Genomic DNA, 22,391 nt, shown 5'->3' with positions numbered 1-22,391 from the left:
GGACAAACATTCTGGATTTTGTGTCTTGGGCTAACCCTGAGGGAGCATGGGGGACACAGCCTATGGGACCAGGGAGGAGTCCTAGCCCAGGGATCTTTCGTATGTCCCACCTTTGTGTGGTGCCATCATCTCCAGGTTTTCCCCGTGTCCCCAGGTCACCCTGCCCTCATCTGGGAGTCTGGTTCCCCTATCTCCCACCCTGAAGACCACATAGCTCTCTTCATTTATCACTGACTCCTCTGATAGGTCACCTCAGATCACACGTGGCGCCCCTGGACTTGGTGCACATGGGTCCGCAGAGGAAAAGGCCTCAAAATGTTCCCTCTGGTACACGGGAGCAGGAAGAGACACGAGCAAACCAGCCCTTGTGGGGCGCCCATAGGACTCTCCACCCTGCACTCCTGGGCCTGAGTCCTTCTGAGAAACCCCAGCAAAAACTGGCATGAACTCAGTAACCCCAGAACCCCCAGCGTCTTCCCAATTCAGGGTGTCTGGAAAAGCAACCCCCAGAAGTGGTGAAATCCATGAAGGTAAATAGCTGCTGGAGACCAACAATCAACAATTACAGAATGGGACAGATGAAAATCACTTGGACTAGAGCGCAGAAGGTTAGAACCCCTTACAAGGGAACTGGTTGTGTTTCTGCATTTCCTATAAGAATAAACCCATAGGGGGGCCTGCTGTGCTACTAAGGAGGTGGGGCGGGGAAGGGGAGTCATTCCCTATTTCCTTTTGATCTTGATAGGTTCAGAGTAAAGTACATCAAAATAGCACACCTTAGCATACAGACTATCTTCTGTAGCTCAAGAAGATTAAGAAAACCACAGAAGTAGAAAGGTCAATATGACCTCCCCCCACCACTGAAGAGAAAATTGCCAACCAAGATTTCTATGTACAGCAAATATGTCCTTCAAGAATGGATGAAACAAAACGATTTGAAATGAGAAAATTAATGCACAATTAACCTGGAAAAATGAACATTAAAAGTTCTATTCAAAAAAAAGTTCTATTCAAGGACAATGAACAATGGATTGTAATTCCAGTTGAAAGATCAGTGATGACAAAAGGAATGATAACTGAAGAGAGAAATGCATGTGTTGATTGACATACATGTCACCAATTGTGTAAAGCATGAGTAATATTTCCTTACAGATTTAGAATGACAGAATCCCTATGCATACCTTGAAAAACATATATTCCTATGGGAAAAATTAATGTTTTAAACCCCTTATAATACACAGAATGAAGAAAAAAATGTATTTATAACTTTATGCTCTAATGTGTTAAATAAGTGATTTGGGGCTTAAACAATAAATAGAATAAAGGTATACATTTTCAAAGCTAGAAGTAAAGAAAATTGAATTACAAATAACTAATAAATAGAGGGTTAAAAAATTTTTAAAGGCCAAGATAAAGAACAAAGGGCAAGGTAAGAAATACACAAAATAAAAGGATATATTTCAACCCAAATATATCAACAATTACATTAAATGGCTTGAAATAAATATTCAAAGTAGCTGTCAGTACTTTTGGATGACCCTAAACTTCCTTAACAAGGGATTTAATTTTCATCAAGTGAAGTTCGAGGGCAAGTTTTGAATTTCTATTCAAAGAATAGCTAATGTTCCCTGGCAGGCTCAAACACATACAGCTACAGATATTACAGATAGACACCACCACCACACAAGTCTTCCTATCCAGCCTCATCTAACCCTGGCAGGCCCAAGGAAAGCAAGGCCACACAAAACTCATCTACCCAAATAACTGTCAGGGAGCAGTCCTGCCTATTTTATGTCCCAGGTATTGGAAACTGTGGCTGCAGTTACTCAACATAGCTGACAGCTGATTCAGAAATCTAAGAAAACAAGGTAAGCCTCTCGGGCCCACAAATGCAATGGCTCGCTCTTGAGGACTGAAGGGAAAAAAATCATTCTCTGAGACTCACCCCATCATCTCAATTATGCACACGTCCTGCCAACTCTGCCTCCTAATGTGTCCCAGGTCATCCTGTCCTCACCATCTCCAATGCCACCATCCTGGGCTGGTCCATCATCAAAGGGCTCCCAACTACACAAAGGATTCTGTCCTCTCTCCTACATCAGTTCTTCCCCCCTAAGTTCACTCTCCACACAGAAGCCAGAGAGATTTAGAAACAAATAGATGATCACAGTGTCTTGCTACACCCCTTCTTCAGCCTCCCAGAGTAATAGGAATAAAATCCAAAGCATATCACCATAAAGAAGTGATCAAAGGAAACACTGCCAATACTGGGAAAACAGACATCTTGTTTCCTGATATGGTACACTGAAAAGGACAAGGCAGCACTTTTGTATTATCTTGGATGGGAGCAAAACAGCAACAATAAAAACAATAAACCACATAATCTGAATCTATTTATAAGGATATCTTACTGTATACCAAGTGAGGGAAATTTTACAAATTGTCATGTATTGTATAAAAGATACCAAGGGAAAACAACTTGAAGGAAATCAGAGAGATTGTGTCAGAATGGACATTAAAGAGAGGTGAGAAATAAATGTAATTTGTGCGACTTTATATGGTTCTGGACTGAAAAGACTAGATATAAAGGACAAAAATAGGATGCTTGAGATCAGTAGGATGGCAGTTCACTGCCTTACACTGGTATTCCCTAATATGCCAGAGGTCCTCTCTAATACAGTAAAGAAAATGAACATGTAAAAATTGGAAAAGAGGAAAGCAAGCTGTCCTTAACACAGTATTTCCACAACTGTCCACCTTCACTAAAGTCCTACTCTGGACACTCTATTTACTCTTTCAACCCATCCCAAACCCCCGTTTTTCCTCAACTGTAACTTGCTCTTTTTCTCCCTTTTATAGGAACATCTCATTCTAATATTCCATGAAATCTAATTACCTAGGTGCAGTTTCCATCAACTACAATATTGCTTCCATAAGAACTGACTCCTTTTTATGTCTTGGACATGAATATATCCCATTTACTAGAATATGCCTTACTCACAAGATTGCTGCTATATTTCTTGAGACACTGAACACATATGACAATACACGTGTGTTCTTCATTTGCATCACTTCGGATAGTTTTTCTAACTCCATTATGTCTTCTGTCCATTTCACGATTGCTTTGCATAGTATTGTCATTGTAACAATCTTAATTCTTCCAATGCAAGAGCACAGGATATCTTTCCACTTCTTTATCTTCAATCTTCATCAATGTTTTATAGTTTATTGAATATATGTCTTTCAAGCCCTCAGTTAATTTGCTACTAGGTATTTTATTCTTTCTGATGCAATCTGAAGCAATTTTATTTTTTTACTTTTTCTGATAGTTCATTATTAGTGTATAGAAATGCAACAGATGTCTGTATATTTGTACTATATCCTATAGCTTTACTGAATTCTTTAATTAGTTCTAAAAGTTTTGAGGTGGACACTAGGGTTTTCTATATAAAGTATCATGTTATCTGAAAATACTGTTTTACCTCTTACCTTCCAATTTGGATGCTTTTGCTTGTCTGATTGCTGGGGCTAGGACTTCCAATACTATGTGAGATAGAAGTTTGGGGAGTGGGCATCCTTCTCTTCTTCCTGAATTTAGGAAAAAGCCTTTCAGCTTTCCACCAGTATGATGTTTGCTGTGGGTTTGTCATAAATGGCCTTTATTGAGATATGTTCCCTCTATACCCACCTGTATGGGTTTTCATCATGAATGGATGCTGAATTTTGTCAAATGCTTCTTCTCTGTCTACTGAGATGATCATGTTATTTTTCATCCTTCCTTCTGTTAATGTGGCATTCTATATTGATTAGTCTTCTCTCTCCTGGGACTGGGTCACATCCACATCCCAAGGTAGAGTCTGTTCCTCGAATTTGGCTGCCCCACATCCACTGAAAACCTGTGGTATGGAGTTAGCAGGACCAGATCATTATTGGGTACATAAGTTGGATCATTCATAGGAAAGCCATCAATATTTGTTCCCAGTGAAACGACAGTCCTGTCAAGTCACATGTGGGGAGGAGGGGGTGTCCTAAGCAGGCCTCTTTGTGTCTGTGTGGGGGTGACAAGAGGGTGTCCGAATGGACAAAGTGTTCTTTGAGTCCCCAAAGCAGGGTAGGGAGTGAAAGAGGAGTGCTGTGACCAGACTCCTCATGGCCTGAACCAGTCAACCTAGCACTGTATCCTAAATCCCTGTCCATTGCTGGGAGTTCACAAGCAGATCACACCCCTTCTCTCACCCTGAGTTTCTGCTCTAGAAATTGTCCATCTGTTGCACGATGACTGCACCTGTTCCTCCCATTCTGTTACCATGTCAAACTCCTCCAAACCCCAGTGGCATCCTTATCGGCTGCATTCATAGGGCGTTTTCTCCACGGTGAACTCTCTGATGATGAATTAAGCTGCACTTTTGGATAAAAGATTTACCACATTCTTTGCACTCATGAGGCCTTTCTCCAGTATGGATTTTCCTATGGGTACTGAGGATTTGTCTTTGGCTAAAAGATTTTCCACATTCACTGCACTCATAAGGCCTTTCTCCAGTATGAACACTCTGATGATTTCGGAGGCCAGACCTAGAAGTAAAAGATTTCCTACATTCCATACACTCATAAGGCCTTTCTCCTGTGTGAACTCTCTGATGATTTTGGAGGCCAGATCTCGCAGTAAAAGATTTCCCACATTCCTTACACTCATAAGGCCTTTCTCCCGTGTGAATTCTCTGATGATTTTGGAGGCCAGCTCTCGCAGTGAAAGATTTCCCACATTCATTACACTCATAAGGCCTTTCTCCTGTGTGAACTCTCTGATGTTTAATAAGGCCAGAAATAACAATAAACAATTTCCCACATTCACTGCACTCATAAGGTCTTTCTCCAGTATGAACTCTCTGATGATTTCGGAGGCCAGACCTAGCAGTAAACGATTTCCCACATTGGCTGCACTCATAAGGCCTTTCTCCTGTGTGAACTCTCTGGTGTATAAGAAGTTGACATCTATGAATAAAGGACTTCCCACATTCACTGCACACATAAGGCCTTTCTCCTGTGTGAACTCTCTGGTGTATAAGAAGTTGACATCTATGAATAAAAGATTTCCCACATTCACTGCACACATAAGGCCTTTCTCCTGTGTGAACTCTCTGGTGTATAAGAAGTTGACATCTATGGATAAAGGATTTTCCACATTGGCTGCACTCATAAGGCCTTTCTCCAGTATGAATTCTCTGATGATTTTGGAGGCCAGACCTAGCTGTAAAAGATTTTCCACATTGGCTGCACTCATAAGGCCTTTCTCCTGTGTGAACTCTCTGGTGTATAAGAAGTTGACATCTATGAATAAAGGATTTCCCACATTCACTGCACTCATAAGGCCTTTCTCCTGTGTGAACTCTCTGGTGTATAAGAAGGTGACATCTATGAATAAAGGATTTTCCACATTCACTGCACTCATAAGGCCTTTCTCCTGTGTGAACTCTCTGATGATTTTGGAGGGCAGACCTAGCTGTAAAAGATTTCCCGCATTCATTGCACTCATAAGGCCTTTCTCCAGTGTGAACTCTCTGGTGTATAAGAAGTTGACATCTATGAATAAAGGATTTCCCACATTGGCTGCATTCATAAGGTCTTTCTCCAGTATGAATTCTCTGATGATTTTGGAGGCCAGACCTAGCTGTAAAAGATTTCCCACATTGGCTGCACTCATAAGGCCTTTCCCCTGTGTGAACTCTCTGGTGTATAAGAAGTTGACATCTATGGATAAAGGATTTCCCACATTGGCTGCACTCATAAGGCCTCTCTCCAGTATGAATTCTCTGATGATTTTGGAGGGCAGACCTAGCTGTAAAAGATTTCCCACATTCGCTGCACTCATAAGGTCTTTCTCCTGTGTGAACTCTCTGGTGTATAAGAAGTTGACATCTATGGATAAAGGATTTCTCACATTGGCTGCACTCATAAGGCCTCTCTCCAGTATGAATTCTCTGATGATTTTGCAGGACAGACCTAACTGTAAAAGATTTCCCACATTCATTGCACTCATAAGGCCTTTCTCCTGTGTGAACTCTCTGGTGTATAAGAAGTTGACATCTATGAATAAAGGATTTCCCACATTCACTGCACTCATAAGGCCTTTCTCCTGTGTGAACTCTCTGGTGTATAAAAAGTTGACATCTATGGATAAAGGATTTCCCACATTCACTGCACTCATAAGGCCTTTCTCCAGTATGAACTCTCTTATGTTGAAGGAAATTGGACTTTTTGCTAAAAGATTTTCCACATTCACTGCATTCATAATGCTTTTCTCCAGTGTGAACTCTCAGATGTTGAATGAAGCTGGACCTTTGGAGAAAAGATTTAGCACATTTCTTGCATGCATAAGGCTTCTCTCCGGTGTGGATCTTCCTATGCACACTGAGGTGGTGGCTTCGGCTAAAGGATTTTCCACATTCGCTGCACTCATAAGGCTTTTCTCCAGTGTGAACTCTCTGGTGCTCCATAAGATTACAACTTTGGGTGCAGGCTTTCCCACATTTGCTGCACTCACAAAACGCTTCACTAGTGATGACTCTCTCATACATATCTGTGTGGCTGGAGGATTTTCTGCCTTCTCCCCAGCTCCGATGAATTGTTCCACTGTGAAAAACAGCTTCACACTCATGATTGTTGTTTTGTTCCTTCCTGATATTAGTGGCCTGTTGCTGAAGTCCCATGTTGGCTGCTAATTTCTTCCCAATTTCACTGTACACAGAGAGATTCCCTGATGCGTAGACTGTGAAGCTCTTCAGAAATGCAAGTCTCCTCACATCACATCGGAAGGGTTTCTCTCTAATGTGCTGCTTCCGGTGCTGTTGAAGGTTTGCAGTGAAATAGAACTGTTTCCCACATGCCCCACATGTGTATGCTTTCTGGCCCCTATTTGCTCCCTGCTCTTCAGCCAAGTGCAAAATGTCTCTCAAGACTGGGACGCACATCTTACAGGGCTGGGCCTTCTCAGGAGATGAACCTGCCCTGGGGGTCCTAATCTGTGATACTCCCTCCACACATATGTTCTCTTCAGAAGGTGTCTCTTCATCGACTCCACGCCAAGAACCTGAAAACAAAGACGTGATGGTGAAATTCATGTTGATGTTGGATGGGGGTGACACCATCACAACTGTATGTCTGACACATGAAAGAACCAATCCATGGGACTGTGTTCAGTAAATGGAGTTGGGGTCAAATTGAGGATGCAGCTGTTCTGCATTATTGGGACTTAAGGTCACAGAATTGATGCAGCCTCACCAAGCACAGGACACAAGGACTGGATGTGGTCCAAGGGTGAAAGGCATGTTCTACAGTTCACTCTTCTGTCAATGGCTTTCACTAGGACCACATCTGCTGCTGATCTGTGATACTGTGCACAAGTATAAGCCCATGCACCAGAAAATCTTACTGAAACAGTAGCTGGTATTCATGGAACATTAAAGTATACCTGCCTAATGCCATTCAAATATACCTGCACAATGTCATAAAGTACTATAGAGAAAACAATGTGAAGACTACATGAGAGAAGTGGCTTAGAGAGGTGGTAGGGAATAAATCCCAGGCTGCAGTCAGAATAAAAATGAGTAGTCGTAGAAATGACAAGTTGGCAGAGTACCAAGAATGGAGAAAAGACAAAAGAAGTGATTTGGGGCCACTGGCAATGGGGCTAAAACACTAATCACACAAGGTATGTTCCTGATATGACTTAAAACACAGACCTGATATCAAGCCCTCTGCCAGCTGCCATTTATCTTGGCCAGACTACCTGTGAGCTCTTTTTGCTGAGACCAGAGTCATGTCCATCCCATGAAGCCCCAAGGACTCTCCATCCCCAGTTGAACAACTACATGGGACACATATGACACAAGGCCTAATGGAATGTCAGGATGGGTGAGTGGCAAATACGAACCCAGAGGAACTAAGCACACAACAGACAAAGGAATGATATTTAAATACTACAAACAGAAATGTCAGTGGAGCCAGAGGGAAGGATGTACAGTGGATGGAGTACAAAATGCTAGGAAACAAAATGTAAACAAAATGTTAGGTGTTTTTCTCCCCACCTGTAAAACAGGGGATGGGTTAGGAATCCATCTCCCTACCTGAAAAACACTGGATGGAGTAATAGGTGTTAGGAATCCACTCCCAACCTGAACAACAGTGGATGGAGTACAAGGTGTTATGAATCCGTCACCCCACCTGATTTTAAGGGCCAGTGTCTCTTTTCCCACTCTTCATTTTTCTGGTTTTTCACTTTTGGAGAGTGAGATATTTAAGGACTAAGACATTCAAAATCAGCCACTTATATAGAGGAACTTCAAAAGTCATAGTGCACCCCCAAGAAATGCACAGTGAAAACCCCTTAAGTTTACAGCTCATGTTGATGTCCAGGAAAGAATCACCTGAAAACATCAAAAACAAAGAGAAGCCCATACCAGCAAACACTTGTTAAAGTGAATACAGGATCTCCAGCATTACAATATTATAAGACACAAATGCTCAGTTTTCAATGACAAAAACTCACAAGACATACGAAGAAACAGGAACGTATGATGCAAAGGAAAATAACAAATCAACCGCAACTGTAACTTATAAACAGGTACACAAAAAATAGATGGCGAACTAACTAGAAAGACTTAAAAACTGACTAAAGGATGTTCAAATAACTAAAAAAAAAAAAAAAAAAAAAAAAACCAAGTGTACAGAAAAAAAAGTGTTGCCTGAACAAAGTAGGAATAACAGTAAAGAGATAGAAAGTATAAGTATTGTAAAAATGGAAATTTGGAAACTGCAAAGTACAATTCCTAAAAAGAAACAGGTGTACAGAAAAAAAGTGTTGCCTGAACAAAGTAGGAATAACAATAAAGAGAAAGAAAGTATAAGTATTGCAAAAAAGGAAATTTGGGAACTGAAAAGTACAATTGCTGAAGTGAAAAGAAAACAAAACACTAGAGGGATTCAGAACAGAAAAACATAGCACACTTATGGATTGATATGAATAGGAACATCCCCAAATCTAAATAAACTCCAAGCAGAATAGACTGTGAGAGCCATACTGCAGCACATTATAATAAAACTGTTGAAATGCAGAGACAAAGAATCTTGAAATCAGCGAGAGAAGTGACTCATTCCAGACAAGGGATCCCCAAGAAGGTTATCAGCACATTTCTAATCAGAAATCTGGCCAGAAAGCAGTGGGTTGATATATTTAAATTGTTGAAGGAAAATAACGTGTCAACCAATAACCCTACATCAGGGAAACATCCTTCAAAAACTAAGGAAAATTAACATATTCCAATGTAAACAAAAGCTAAAGAAGTTCTTTAACACTAGACTTGTCTTGCAGCAAATGCTAAATGAATTCTTTCAGGTGGAAATGAAAAAAACACTAAACGGTAATTCAAAGTTATTTGAAGAAATGATGGTCTCTGATAAAGGTAAGTTCATAGAAAATTATAAAAGCTACTGTGATTGTAAGTTTATAACAGCACTTTTTCGTTTTCTACCTGATTGCAGAGAATAATGCATTTAAAGAAACCATAGTCTCAGCTTAAACACACCACATACAAGTATGTAATTTTGTAAAATCAATACTAGAAAATAGTGGGGACAGAGCACTACAGAAGCAGAAATGTTTTTGTAATGTTATTGATGGTAAGCTGGTGTAAATTAAAATTAGTATGCTGGTAGGTTTAGGATATAAAATGTAATCCCCATGGTAACTACAAATAATCATATAATGTACACAAAGGAAATGAAAAGACAATTAAAACATATCACTAAACAAATTTAATACAAAAAGAGAAAATATCAAAAATTAAGGAACAACAAGCTCTAAGGCATACAGAAAACAAAGAGCAAAATGACAAAAAATACCTCTTATCAGTAATTGCTCTAAATGTAAATGGATTAAACACTCAAAGCAAAAGACAGACTGACAGATTTTTTTAAATGATCCAACTGTATGCTGTTGACAAAAGTCAATTAAATTGAAAATGAAAGGTTAGAAAAAGATATTTCATGCAAATAGTAACCAAAAGAACACAGGGGTGGCTATTATTCATATCAAACAATAAAGAAGTCTAGGGACTTCCCTGGTGGTGCAGTGGTTGGGAATCTGCCTGCCAATGTAGGGGACATAGGTTCAATCCCTTGTCTGGGAAGATCCCACATGCCGTGGAGCAACTAAGTGCATGTATCACAACTACTGAGCCCACGTGCCATAACTACTCAAGCCCACACGTCTAGAGCCTGTGCTCTGCAATGATAAGCCACTACAATGAAAAGCCTGCATGCCGCAATGAAGACCCAACACAGCCAAAAATAAATACATAAAATAAATTTTTTAAAAGGGCTTCCCTGGTGGCACAATGGTTGAGAGTTCACCTGCCGATGCAGGGGACATGGGTTCATGCCCCGGTCCGGGAAGATTCCACATGCTGTGGAGCAGCTGGGCCCATGAGCCATGGCCGCTAAGCCTGCATGTCTGGAGCCTGTGCTCCACAATGGGAGAGGCCACAACAGTGAGAGGCCTGCATACCGCAAAAAAAAAAACACAAAAAAAAGACCCAACGCAGCCAAACATAAATAAAAAAATTAAAATAAGTATATATATTTACACACCTCATAATAGACAATCAAAAGATATAAAGCAAAACCTGACAGAACTGAAAAGAGAAACAGTTCTACTATAGTATGGGGACACTTCAATGCTCTGCTCTCAGCAATAGACAGGAACAATAGTTTAAATTAGATAAAGATCATACAAACTGTCCTCTCCAACTGAAACAGATTGAAGATAGAGATCAATCACATATGGAAAACAAATATCCACAAATTTCTGGAAATTAAACAACATGCTTTGAAACAACCAATAGGTCCATGAAAAAAAACTCACAGGAAACTAGAAAATACTTAAGAGACTAAAGAAAACAATAATATAACATACTAAAACTTATAAGATGCCACAAAAGCAGTACTAAGGAGAAAATTTACATCTATAAATGCTTACATATAAACAAAGAAATATCATCAATCAACAAAGTACCTTTACAACTTGAGGAACTACAAAACAAACTAAACAAAGCCTTCTGAAAAGAGAAATGAAGATTAGAAAAACAAAATAGCCAGAACATTCTGTTTTTAACAAAGTCTGCCCTCAGTAGAAACTACTTAGCCAGAGCCAAACCTACTGTCATTTTATCAGAGCCTAACTTACCTGGGAAAGAGGAAATACCCAACTACAGCCCCCAATACCCATCCTGTCCCAACTAAGGGAGGGAAAATTAAATTGAAAAGAAGTTGTGAAGTTCAGGATCCAGACACACAGGCTCATTAAAAGATTGAAAATTAAATATAATATGAATGCTAACAGCAACATGCATGCTTCCGCTCTCCACATCTTACCAACACACCAATAAAGGTCTATCTACAATGGTTCCTTTTAGGGAATACATCATGCCAGTTACAAAGAAAAAAATTACAGGACCAACTAAAACGCCTAAAAACAAATTTTGAAAAGGCAAAGGAAGCTTCAAAACTAGAATCAGATATCACAGGGAGGGACTTCTCTAGGGATCCAGTGGTTAAGTCTCCACAGTTCCACTGTAGGGGGCACTGGTTCGATCCCTGGTAATGGAACTAAGATCTTGCATGCTGGGAAGGGAAGGGAGGGGAGGGGAGGAGAGGAAGAAAGGAGGGAGGGATATCACAGGGCCGTTGGAATGATCAAATTGGTAATGTAAAACAATTATGATTAATACGCTAATTAATGCCTGCTAATGGATAAAGCAGACAGCATACAAGACAAGAAAGGCAATGAAAGCAGAGATGAAAATTCTAATAAAGAACCAAAAGGAAATGCTAGAGATCAAAAAGAAGAGAAGAGGAATGAAGAATGAATAGGATGGGCTTATTAAGACTGGACACAACTCAGGAAAGAATCTCTCAGCTTGAGGTTCCTGCAGTAGAAACTTCTAAAACTGAAAAACAAAGAGAAAAAGGACTAAAAAAAAAGAATATCTAAAAACTGTATAACATCTGCAAATGCTTTAACATACATATATAGAAACATCAAAAGAAAAAAAGAATAAGGAATAGAAAAAATATTTGAAGCAATAATCATGGAGAATTTCCACCAAATTAATGTCAGACACCAACCCACAGATCCAGGAAGCTCAGAGAACATCAAGCAGGTTTAATGCCAAAAAACTACACCTAAGCTGGGGCTTCCCTAGTGGCACAGTGATTAAGAACCCACCTGCCTATGCAGGGGACACAGGTTCAAGCCCTGGTCCAGGAAGATCCCACATGCTGTGGAGCAACTAAGCCTGTGTACCACAACTACTGAGCCTGCACTCTAGAGCCCACAAGCCACAACTACTGAACCCACATGTCACAACTACTGAAGCCTGTGAACCTACAGCCCACGCTCCACAAGAGAAGCCATGACAATGAGAAGCCCGCACACCGCAATGAAGAGTAGCCCCCGCTCACCGCAACTAGAGGGAGCCTGCACACAGAAATGAAGACCCAACACAGCCATAAGTAAATAAATAAATAAATTTATTTTAAAAAACAACAACAACAAAACTACACCTAAGCATATCACATTCAAATACAGAAGAAAAAAAAAATCCCAAAAGAAACCAGAGGAATAAACACTTTAGTCATGGGGAAGCAACAAAAAGAATAACATCTGAATTTTCAGAAATCATGCAAACAAGAGAAAGGAGTGAAACATTTAAAGCTTGGCGGGGGTGGGGTTGGGGGGTGGCCAATGTCAGCCTAGAATTCAGAATGCAATAAAATTACTCTTCAACAGTGATGGTGAAATAAACATGTTCTTAGATGCACAAAAATCATGGGAATTCATTTTTAAAAAGTTCTTTAGAGAGATGGAAAATAATAAAGATCAGAAATTTGGGTTTCAGAGAAAGGAAGAGCACTGTAGAATTTTAAAAGTTTCACTGACATATAATTGATGTGAAACATTGTATTTGTTTAAGCTGTACAACATAATTTGATTTGTGTATATGTTGTGCAATGATTACAATAAGTTTAGTTAACACCACAATACAATTTTTTTCCTCTGATGAGAACTTTTAGGATTTACTCTCTTGGCAAATTTGAAATACAGCATACAGTATAATTAACTATAATCACTAAGCTATGCATTACATCCCCAGGACTTATTCACGTTACAACTAGAAGTCTGTAGCTTCTGACACCATTCACGCATTTCATCTAACCCTGTTCACCCATCCTCTACTCCGGCAACCACTAATTTCTGTGCTGTCTCTGAGTTTGGGGTGTGTGTGTGTGTGTTTTTTTTTTTTCTTTAAAGATTCCAGGGACTTCCCCAGTTGTCCAGTGGTAAAGAATGCACCTTCCAATGCAGGGGATGCAGGTTCAATTCCCTGGTCGGGAAACTAAGATCTGACATTCTGCGGGAAAACTAAGCACACACGCCACAACTACTGAGCTCATGCGCCTCAACTAGAGACTGCGTGCCACAACTATAGACCCCACAAACCCTGGAGCCTGCGCACCACATCTAGAGAAGAGAAAAACCTGCACACCACAACTAGAGAGAAGCTTGCACCACAATGAAGAGCCTGAGCATCCCAACGAAAGGTCCCACATGCCTCGATGAAGATCCTGCATGCCGCAACTAAGACTCGTCGCAGCAAAAAGGAAAATATTCCCCATGTATGTGTAATTATGGAGTACAACTGACTCTTGAACAACATGGGTAAGAACTGCATGGGTCCACTTACACATGGTTATGTTTAATTAAATAAACACAGAACCACGTGATCAGTAGTTGAATGAATCCACAAACGCAAAACTTCAGAATCACAGGGCTGACTGTGAAACTTCATCATCTGCAGATTTCAGTATATGCAGGGGCTCCTGGAATCAATCCTCTCTGGAAACTGGCAAACAACTGTATTTGTCTTTCCCTGAACTAAGACTTATTTCACTTAGCATAATGCCCTCAAGGTCCATCCATGTTATTAAAGATGGTAGGATTTCTTTCTTTTTTAATGGTTGAACAATATTGAATAGTGTTCCACATACAGCACATTTGTTACCCATTCATCCATCAATGGACACTTAGGTTCTTTTCATGTCTCGGATAGTGTAAATAATGCTGCAAAAAACAGGGAGTACAGATATCTTGTTGTTTTTTTTAAATAAATTTATTTTTGGCTGCTTTGGGTCTTTGTTGCTGCACGTGGGCTTTCTCTGGTTGTGATGAGCAGGGGCTACTCTTTGTTGTGGTGCATGGGCTTCTCATTGCAGTGGCTTCTCTTGTTGCAGAGCACGGGCTCTAGAGCACAGGCTCAGTAGTTGTGACACACGGGCTTAGTTGCTCCACAGCATGTGGGATCTTCCCAGACCAGGGCTCGAACCTGTGTCCCCTGCATTGGCAGGTGGATTCTTAACCACTGTGCCACCAGGGAAGTCCCCAGATATCTTTTTGATATGATTTCACACCCTTTGGATAAACACACAGAGGTGAAATTGCTGGATCATACTGTAGTTCCTTATTTAATATTTTAAGGACTTCCCTGTGGTGCAGTGGTTAAGAACCTGCCTGCCAATGCAGGGAACATGGGTTCGATCCCTGCACCGGGAAGATCCCACATGCCGTGGAGCAACTAAGCCCATGCACCGCAACTACTGATCCTGTGCTATAGAGCCTGCACGCTACAACTACTGAAGCTCACAGGCCTAGAACCCATGCTCTGCGATGAGAAGCCACTGCAATGAGAAGCCCATGCACCACAAAGAAGAGTAGCTCTCACTCGGCTCAACTAGAGAAAGCCCACATGCAATGAAGACCCAATGTAACCATAAATAAATAGATAGATAGATAGACAGACAGATAAATAAATAAATACTGTCGGGTGCAGAAATGGAGCAAACTTTGGGTAGTATGGATCCGTACACTCACTTAGCCCAGGAGAGGGCAAGCAAGGAGGGATCTCTAAAGCGGACTGCAACACTGATGAACCTGAATGGTCACCTGCAAGACTTTGGGGCTACAAGTTTCATGGCACTAAGGAGTAGGGATGAACTCTGCCTAGCCATTGTAACTGCAGCACATAACTTTAAGAAGAAAGCAGTGCCCATGGTCCAGATGTGAGAAGGACAGAACTACCCTTGGGGAAAAGGAGAAAGGCAGAGCCTATCTCAGAGGATTGAGATGGGTGTGAGGGCCTTACCCAGCATGCAGACAAGGGCAAAGTTCTCCAGCATGACATCAAGGTACAGGTGTATCTGAACCTCATCAAGAAGACACCATTCCTCGCAGGAGAAGTACACGGCCACATCCTCAAAGGTCACACTGCCCTGGTATAACAGGGACAAATATAACCATGAACAGTCTCATTCCTGAAAATCCACAGTCCATCATCCCACACATTTCCCCTACCGCCCAACCAGATGGAGCCTCTCAAGACCTGGGGAAGAGAACCTCTCTCCTTTGATCTGAAACTCCCATTGCCTCCAGAATACACAGGCAGTCATTTCAAGTCTAACTCCAGTTCTTCCCTGTTTATTTCCATCAGAAAAAAGGAGACCTGCACTTACCTAAACAAGCTCAGCCTCACCTCAAAACACTGCCACAGGGACTTCCCTCGTGGTCCAGTGGTTAAGGCTACGAGTTTCCACTTCAGGGGGCACAGGTTCAATCCCTGGTGGGAGAACTAAGGATCCCGCATGCCGTGTGGTGGGGCCAAAAATAACATTAAAAAAACACTGCCGGGCTTCCCTGGTGGCGCAGTGGTTGAGAGTCCGCCTGCCGATGCAGGGGACACGGGTTCGTGCCCCGGTCCGGGAAGATCCCACATGCCCCCGAGCGGCTGCGCCCGTAAGCCATGGCCGCTGAGCCTGCGCGTCCGGAGCCTGTTGCTCCGCAATGGGAGAGGCCACAACAGTGAGAGGCCCGCGTACCGCAAAAAGAAAAAAAAAAAAAAAATCACTGCCACATACTGGTACCTGTTCCAGGAGTAACCTTCCACACCTCATTTCATCAGTGGTGGGAAACTAGAACCCCCTCCACAAAAGCTGGCCTGCACTCAGAAAACCAAGCATGGGGTTCTCTAGGGTCTCCAAACCAAAGTGCTGGGAGAATGGCAGGTGAAGAACCCTAAGACACTTCAAATACACAGAATGTGTGCGTGGGGGGTGAGAACAAGTGAGGGACTGGGACAACCGCCATTTGCCCAAAGTGCTTCTCCAGCCCATGGAATCTGTGGGAAAAGGAAGGCGATGGAGAAAGTGACGTAAGCAGTGCTTCAGGGGCTCACACTTTCCCTGGACCTGTGCCCAATACAAGAGCCAGGTAAACTCTGGCTGAATCACTAACCTCTCCTCTGTGCCTCCATCCTCATTGCTCCTACTTACCAGTTGTGACCGTGAAAAAAGCCACAACTTCCCTCTGCCTCAGTGTCCTCATCATTCCCCTACACTCTGCTTTCCGTTGAACACTTTGGATTATTTTTAAAAGCCTAGCTCAGATTGTGCCCTTCCTTTATTCAAAACTCTCCACCGCTCCCAGGGCCCTAAGAAGAGAAACACAACCACTCATCTACCACTCCAGGTGCAGCCTGGCCTCAAACTGCGTTCCTCGCAGAAACAAGATGGACTCCGGGTTCCCGAATATTCCTGCTTCAGTTGTATCTCCAAGCCTCACTCAGACCACATTACAACGGTGGTCAGAAATAGGGACACCACCCCTGCAGGCCTCACTCTCCTGGACCAGACGCCTCTCACTCAGGAGTTTCGTATTTGGGTGGGTAAACGGGCAGGGGAGAACCCGAAGCCCGCAGCATTTACCTGAGCCGGGTCCGTCAGCGCAGCCGCCGCCATCGGAGCTCCTGGGAGGAGAGGAGTGGCGACAGTCGAGGGGTCCTGTCGGACTTTGTATCGATGCACCCCGCAGGCGGCGGTGTCCCCAACACTCAGGCCGTCCCTTTGCAGTGTGTACAAAGCCTCCTCCTGCGTCTTCTTGGCCAGTCACCTCGCTCCCATCACCGCACACTCCGACCTTCCGACTAGCTCCACGATCAAAATGGGCGCCACGAGGACGCCGGAAGTTCTTCTCCCGGAGGTTCGCCCTCCCGGAAATGCCCCCTTCCTGGATTTTCATTGGATGAACGTCGCTGCCTTAGCGCAAATTCTTCTGGGTAATGTAGTGCCAAGGACTCAGGGAATGTCACCCCGCACCTGAATCGCCGGGAAAAAGCCAAGCTGCACCACGGAAGCACTGGAAAATGACTTCTAGGGCGGGAAAGGGACTCCTATCTTCTTAAGGGAGCGGGGAAGGTTTGTTGTTCTTTTTCTAATTCTCATAGGTAGTAGTTTAGGGGCTCCAGTCTTCTTAAGGGGGAAGGGAACCTTTGTCGTTCTTCTTTTTCTAATTCTCATAGATAGTAGGTTAGGCTATTTATTTGAGTTGTCTCTTGTTCCTTGAGGCCTGCATTGCTATAGACTTCCCTCCTAGAATTGCTTTTGCTTCATCCCATAAATTTTGGAGTGTTGTGCTTCAGTTTACATTTGTCTTAAGATATTTGCTGCTTTCCCATTTGATCTCTTCACTGACCCATTTGTTTAGTAGCATGTTATTTAGACTCCACATATTTGTTCTTTTCCCGTTTTTCTTATTGTAGTTGATTTCTGGAGAGATCCCTGCTCGTCTTGTAGTTAGGATTCAGCGCTTTCATTGCCGTGGCAGTGTTCCATCCCTGTTCAGGGAACTGAGATCCCACAAGTCATGTTACAGGGCCCCCACAAAAAAATCATAATAATTACTGTAGTTGTGTTTTTGATGTCATATTTTACATCTTTGTGCTTATCCTGTTGTGTGTAGTTCTACTTCCGTCTACATTTTTTAAAAATCTACTTACCAGCTTATTTAAACGATCTTCATTCTTTACTATATATTTGCCTTCCCTAGTGGGATTTTCCCTTTCCTGAAGATTATTATTTATTTTCCATTTAGAGAAGACTCTTCAACATTTCTATTATGGTAGGATTAGTATTGATTAATTCTTTTGGGTTTTGCTGATCTGGGAAGTTCTTTATCTCTCCTTCTTTTCTAAATGATAATCTTGCTGGGTAGAGTATCCTAGGTTGCAGCTTTCTCCCTTTCAGCACTTTGAATATATCCTGCCATTCCCTTCTGGCCTGCAAAATGTCTGCAGAGAAAACAGCTGATAGCATTATTAGGATTCCCTAGTTTATGACTCTTTCTTTTTCTCTTGATGCATTGAGAACTCTATCTTCAACTTTTGCCATTTTCTTATGATATGTCTTGGTGTGGGTCTGGGTTCATCTTGTTTGGGATCCTGTGTATCAATACTTCCTGTACCTTAATACCAGTTTCCTTCTTCAGGTAAAGGAAATTTTCAGCCATAATGTCTTGAAAAATATTTTTGTTCCCATGCTCCCTCTCTTTTCCTTCTGGAACCCCTATAATTCGAATATTGGAACACAACGTTATCCTAGAGATCTTGTACATTCCTTTCATTTAAAAAACATAGTTTTTCTGCCTGCTTTCCTGATTCTGTGATTTCCATTATTCTATCTTCCAGACCACTTATGCATTCTCTGTCTCTCTTCCTCTGCTGTTCATTCCTGCTAGCGTGCTTTTTATCTGAGCCATTGAACATTTTTTTTTAGCCACTCCACGCAGCTTGTTGGATCTCAGTTCCCCAAACAGGGATTGATCCCGGGCCACAGCAGTGAAAGCCCAGAATACTAACAACTAGGCCACCAGAGAACTCCCTTGAAGTATTTATTTTTCATTGGGTCTCCTTTTGTTTTCTAGTTCTCTGTTAAAATATCCAGTGTTTAGCTCAATTATTTTTCCTAGTTCAGTTAATATTTTTATTACCAGTGTTTTAAATTATTTACATTGTAACAGTTATTTCTGTTTCATTGTTTATTCTTTCAGGGGTTTTCTCTTTCTCTCAATTGAGAGTATTTCATTAGCAATTTTCATTTTATTTAACTTTCTCTACCTCTATAAACTTAGGTGATACCGTTTCCCTTTGGGGTCTTGAAGGGGTGTCCTTCTGAGGGACTATGACTATGCAGAGTGGGTATACCCAATGCTTTTGGTGGGACGGCTGGATTTGATGTGGGTGCAAGTCACGTCTTTCCTCAGAGCGTGATGGCAGCTATCACCACAGTAAGGGCTGAGACTGGAGATTGAGGGACTACAGCCAGCACCGGGTGCGAGACCTGATCTCAAGTTGCAGGACCAGAAGCCATGAGGGTCGGGCTGGGGCTGGCTCTGTTCCCATTAATTGTGTATCCTTCCTTCTCCCCACACTGGGACTTTAGCCACAGGAAGGGAGTGTTGAAGCAAGTGGGATTTTCGTGCATACAGGGGTCTGGTATGCTGCCTGTGTAGGCCTCTGTGGCTATGCTCAGATGCAACCTAGGGTCTTTTCCCCAGTTGTGGCTGCCCCAGATCCAGTGCTGCACTGTGGCATGCAGTGGGCTGGAGCATTTTCTTGGCTTGGACAGGGTTAACTGGACTGGGGACCATGATGAGGTGATCATGGTGAACTCAACAGCTGCTAGAGGCCTATCTCTGCCCTGCATTGGAAACAAGATCTCTTGCTCTCTCACAGCTGATCAGTATCTCCACTCTCCCTCACTCCCTCTGTGTTGCAGCACCACTCCATAGGGAGGAGGCAGGCCCCTGTGGTTTCTGTGCATGTATGGTGGGGTGGGTGAGCTGTGGCCAGCCAGCTGCCATCAGAAGACTGGGCTGCTTCTGATATACCTGGGGAGTAAGTGCCAAGAATGGCTACCAAAGCCCCACTCTGACTCTGCACTGGGACCAGGTTGCCTCTGCTTCCAAACGTCGACTCTTTTCCCAGGTCTTGGCGGCCACACATGCAGTCCCGTGCTCTGGCATGGAGTTAGTGAGGCCAGAGCATTTGCTCCACTCTGACTTGGGTGTGCTAAGATCCTGGTCACAAGAAACCTGCAAAAATCTGCTAATGCATACCTCTCTCTGCCTGGCCGCAGGGACAGGCATTTGCTTGCTCACTCCTCCCAAGCAAAGTCCAGGCTCCTCCAGCCTTTCTGTCTGTCCCAGTGGTCCTCCACCCCGTCAAGAAGGCTTGTCTCCACAACATAGACACGAGGACTGGAACACCTAGTCTGTACTTCAAGCCACTCACTCCCCAGGGAGCTCACTGCCCAAGTGATCGCCCTTCCTCTCTGAGTCCCACAACTCCTGACCACATTGCTTTTCTTCCCTTCCTGCCCAATTACATGTATATGTTTCTTACAGCCTTGGTTGAACAGGAGTCCTTCTGCCAGTTTACAGTGAGGATTGTTCCAAAGTAAATGTATTTTTGATGTGTTCGTGGGGGAACGTGAGCTCCATGCCCTCCTACACTGCCACCTTGATTTCCTCTCAGCTGGTCCATAATGAACAAAAACAACCAGATGAGAAATGAACCTATATTGTTTGGAGGACAAGCCTGTTTAGCCCAGTTTTATCAAACCTGAAAAGCCAGTTTAGTAAGAATAACTCCCCCATTGATATCTGATCAAACACCCATTTCCTACCCTTTATATCTGATCTGAATAGCAAGATTCTTATTAAGTTGGTTTAGCAAGAACACCCGTTACCCTGTTTTCTGTTGGTAATTTTCCATCCACTGACTCCTTCACTCTACTTCTTGGCTATAAGTCCTCAGCTGTCTTTACTTAATGTTGAACTCAATCTTTCAGTCTTTGGGGACTCATTTAAAGAACACCTTGCCCATCCTGATACCCTGTGATGCTCCACCCAAGAGTCGTACTCATACCCTACACCCCATGCTGAGGGACAAGAGTATATTTTACTGGGAACCAACATTGATGGCTTTCCTGTGAATGACCCCATTTATCTACCCAATCTACCTAGTGACACCTAGTAATTATTATTACTGCAGTTTGTGAAAGGAGGAGCCTGCAAGTTAGAGAGGTGGAGGGACTTTCACAAAGGTACACAGCTCTCAGGCCCTTGATGAGAGTGATTCCTCTAAGCTGCACCTGTCCAATGGCATCTCTTTGGGCCCCTCCAGCAGGCACTCCATCTGCTGTATCCCAATCATGAACTATACACACCTGACGTCTGCATCGCCACCAGGGCCTCCAGCTCCACTATCCCCAGTTCACACCACCTCTCTGCAAACAGCCTATTAGGAAGATTTTCACAGGGACAGCAGCACCACACAGCAACACACACAGGTCTTCAGTTTCACCTCAGTTGTGACAGAGGCCTCCACCACCACATGCAGTGATTTGTTTCCAAGGTCATGTCCATCTTCATGAACCTGCTTCATGATGTGCCTGTGTCCAAATTCTCCCAGTCACTATTCCGAGCACTGTAAAGGACACTGAAGGACTATAAACTGTTCACTGTAGCCCTCTCCAAGTCCCCAAGGCTCTTACTCCTAACTCTAGGACACACTGCTTAACTGCTCCTCCTACCCAACAGAAAAATGTCACCAAATAATGATTGCTAATCATCAATAACGTGCCCACATCTCCTCGGGACTCATGCTTGACAAACCTAAGTCTAAATGCTATGTGCTGAATGCAGCCTGACACCTCCCATAAAGCCTGTAAAACCCCACCCCAAGTCCTTCTTCTTGCTTGACAAAGCTGCTCACAAGTGTGAATCTCCAGGTTGTAACAAGGTGGTTACCGAGTCCCTGGTCTGAAAACCATCAGTGCATCATCATACTTGCAATGATGTGGGAGAAGTTGTTCTTTCCAAACCAGTCTGCACTCACCTCATCACACATTATCCAGGAAGACTGGGAGATTATGTGTGGCCCACACACCAGAATGTTGGACATCTCTATCACATGCCTGCCCCAAAATCTCGCTGGAGTATTTGTGACTTTTGTAGCCACACCTGCTGTGCTAGGTCAGCACCTCCCACTTTATTTCCCAAACAGGTTCTCACTTCTATCATAAATCCTTTGTGCTGTGGTAGTTTGTAGGTACAGGATGCATCAAAGTGTGTTAGCAATCAAAATCTGTCACACAGTGTCCCCATTTGTGCTGATATGCACTGATATTTAGAATACTTTCGTGTGTAATAAAGTTACTGGAGTTATGAAAGGGCTCTTTTATTTTAGAAACACATTTTAAGAAATTATGTATTCAGGGGCTTCCCTGGTGGTGCAGTGGTTGAGAATCTGCCTGCCAATGCAGGGGACATGAGTTCGATCCCTGGTCTGGGAAGATCTCACGTGCCAAGTGCTGCAACTACTGAAGCCCATGTGACTAGCGCCCGTGCTCCACAACAAGAGAAGCCACCGCAATGAGAAGCCCATGCA

General features: G+C 42.8%; 1 protein-coding gene across 2 annotated transcripts; it reads right to left on the bottom strand.

The window, feature by feature from the left end:
- Window positions 1-1,061: 1,061 nt before the first annotated feature.
- LOC115848017 (zinc finger protein 850-like) lies at window positions 1,062-17,034 on the bottom strand. Of its 2 annotated transcripts, XM_060289763.1 has the most exons (3): window positions 16,870-17,034; window positions 15,255-15,381; window positions 1,062-7,087 (listed from the first exon to the last, which is right to left on the bottom strand). In XM_060289763.1, exons 1-3 carry the CDS (start codon window positions 16,900-16,902, stop codon window positions 4,353-4,355), a joined length of 2,895 nt encoding a protein of 964 aa, XP_060145746.1. In that variant the 5' UTR covers window positions 16,903-17,034; the 3' UTR covers window positions 1,062-4,352. The 2 variants fall into 2 exon arrangements, with proteins under 2 accessions (XP_060145746.1, XP_069900458.1); XM_070044357.1 differs by lacking the exon at window positions 15,255-15,381 and having other exon boundaries at window positions 16,870-16,994.
- Window positions 17,035-22,391: the final 5,357 nt, after the last annotated feature.

The sequence above is a fragment of the Globicephala melas genome, chromosome 19 (assembly GCF_963455315.2).
Source record: "Globicephala melas chromosome 19, mGloMel1.2, whole genome shotgun sequence".
Lineage (NCBI taxonomy): Eukaryota > Metazoa > Chordata > Mammalia > Artiodactyla > Delphinidae > Globicephala > Globicephala melas.
This window is presented reverse-complemented; position numbering and strand designations above follow the sequence as displayed.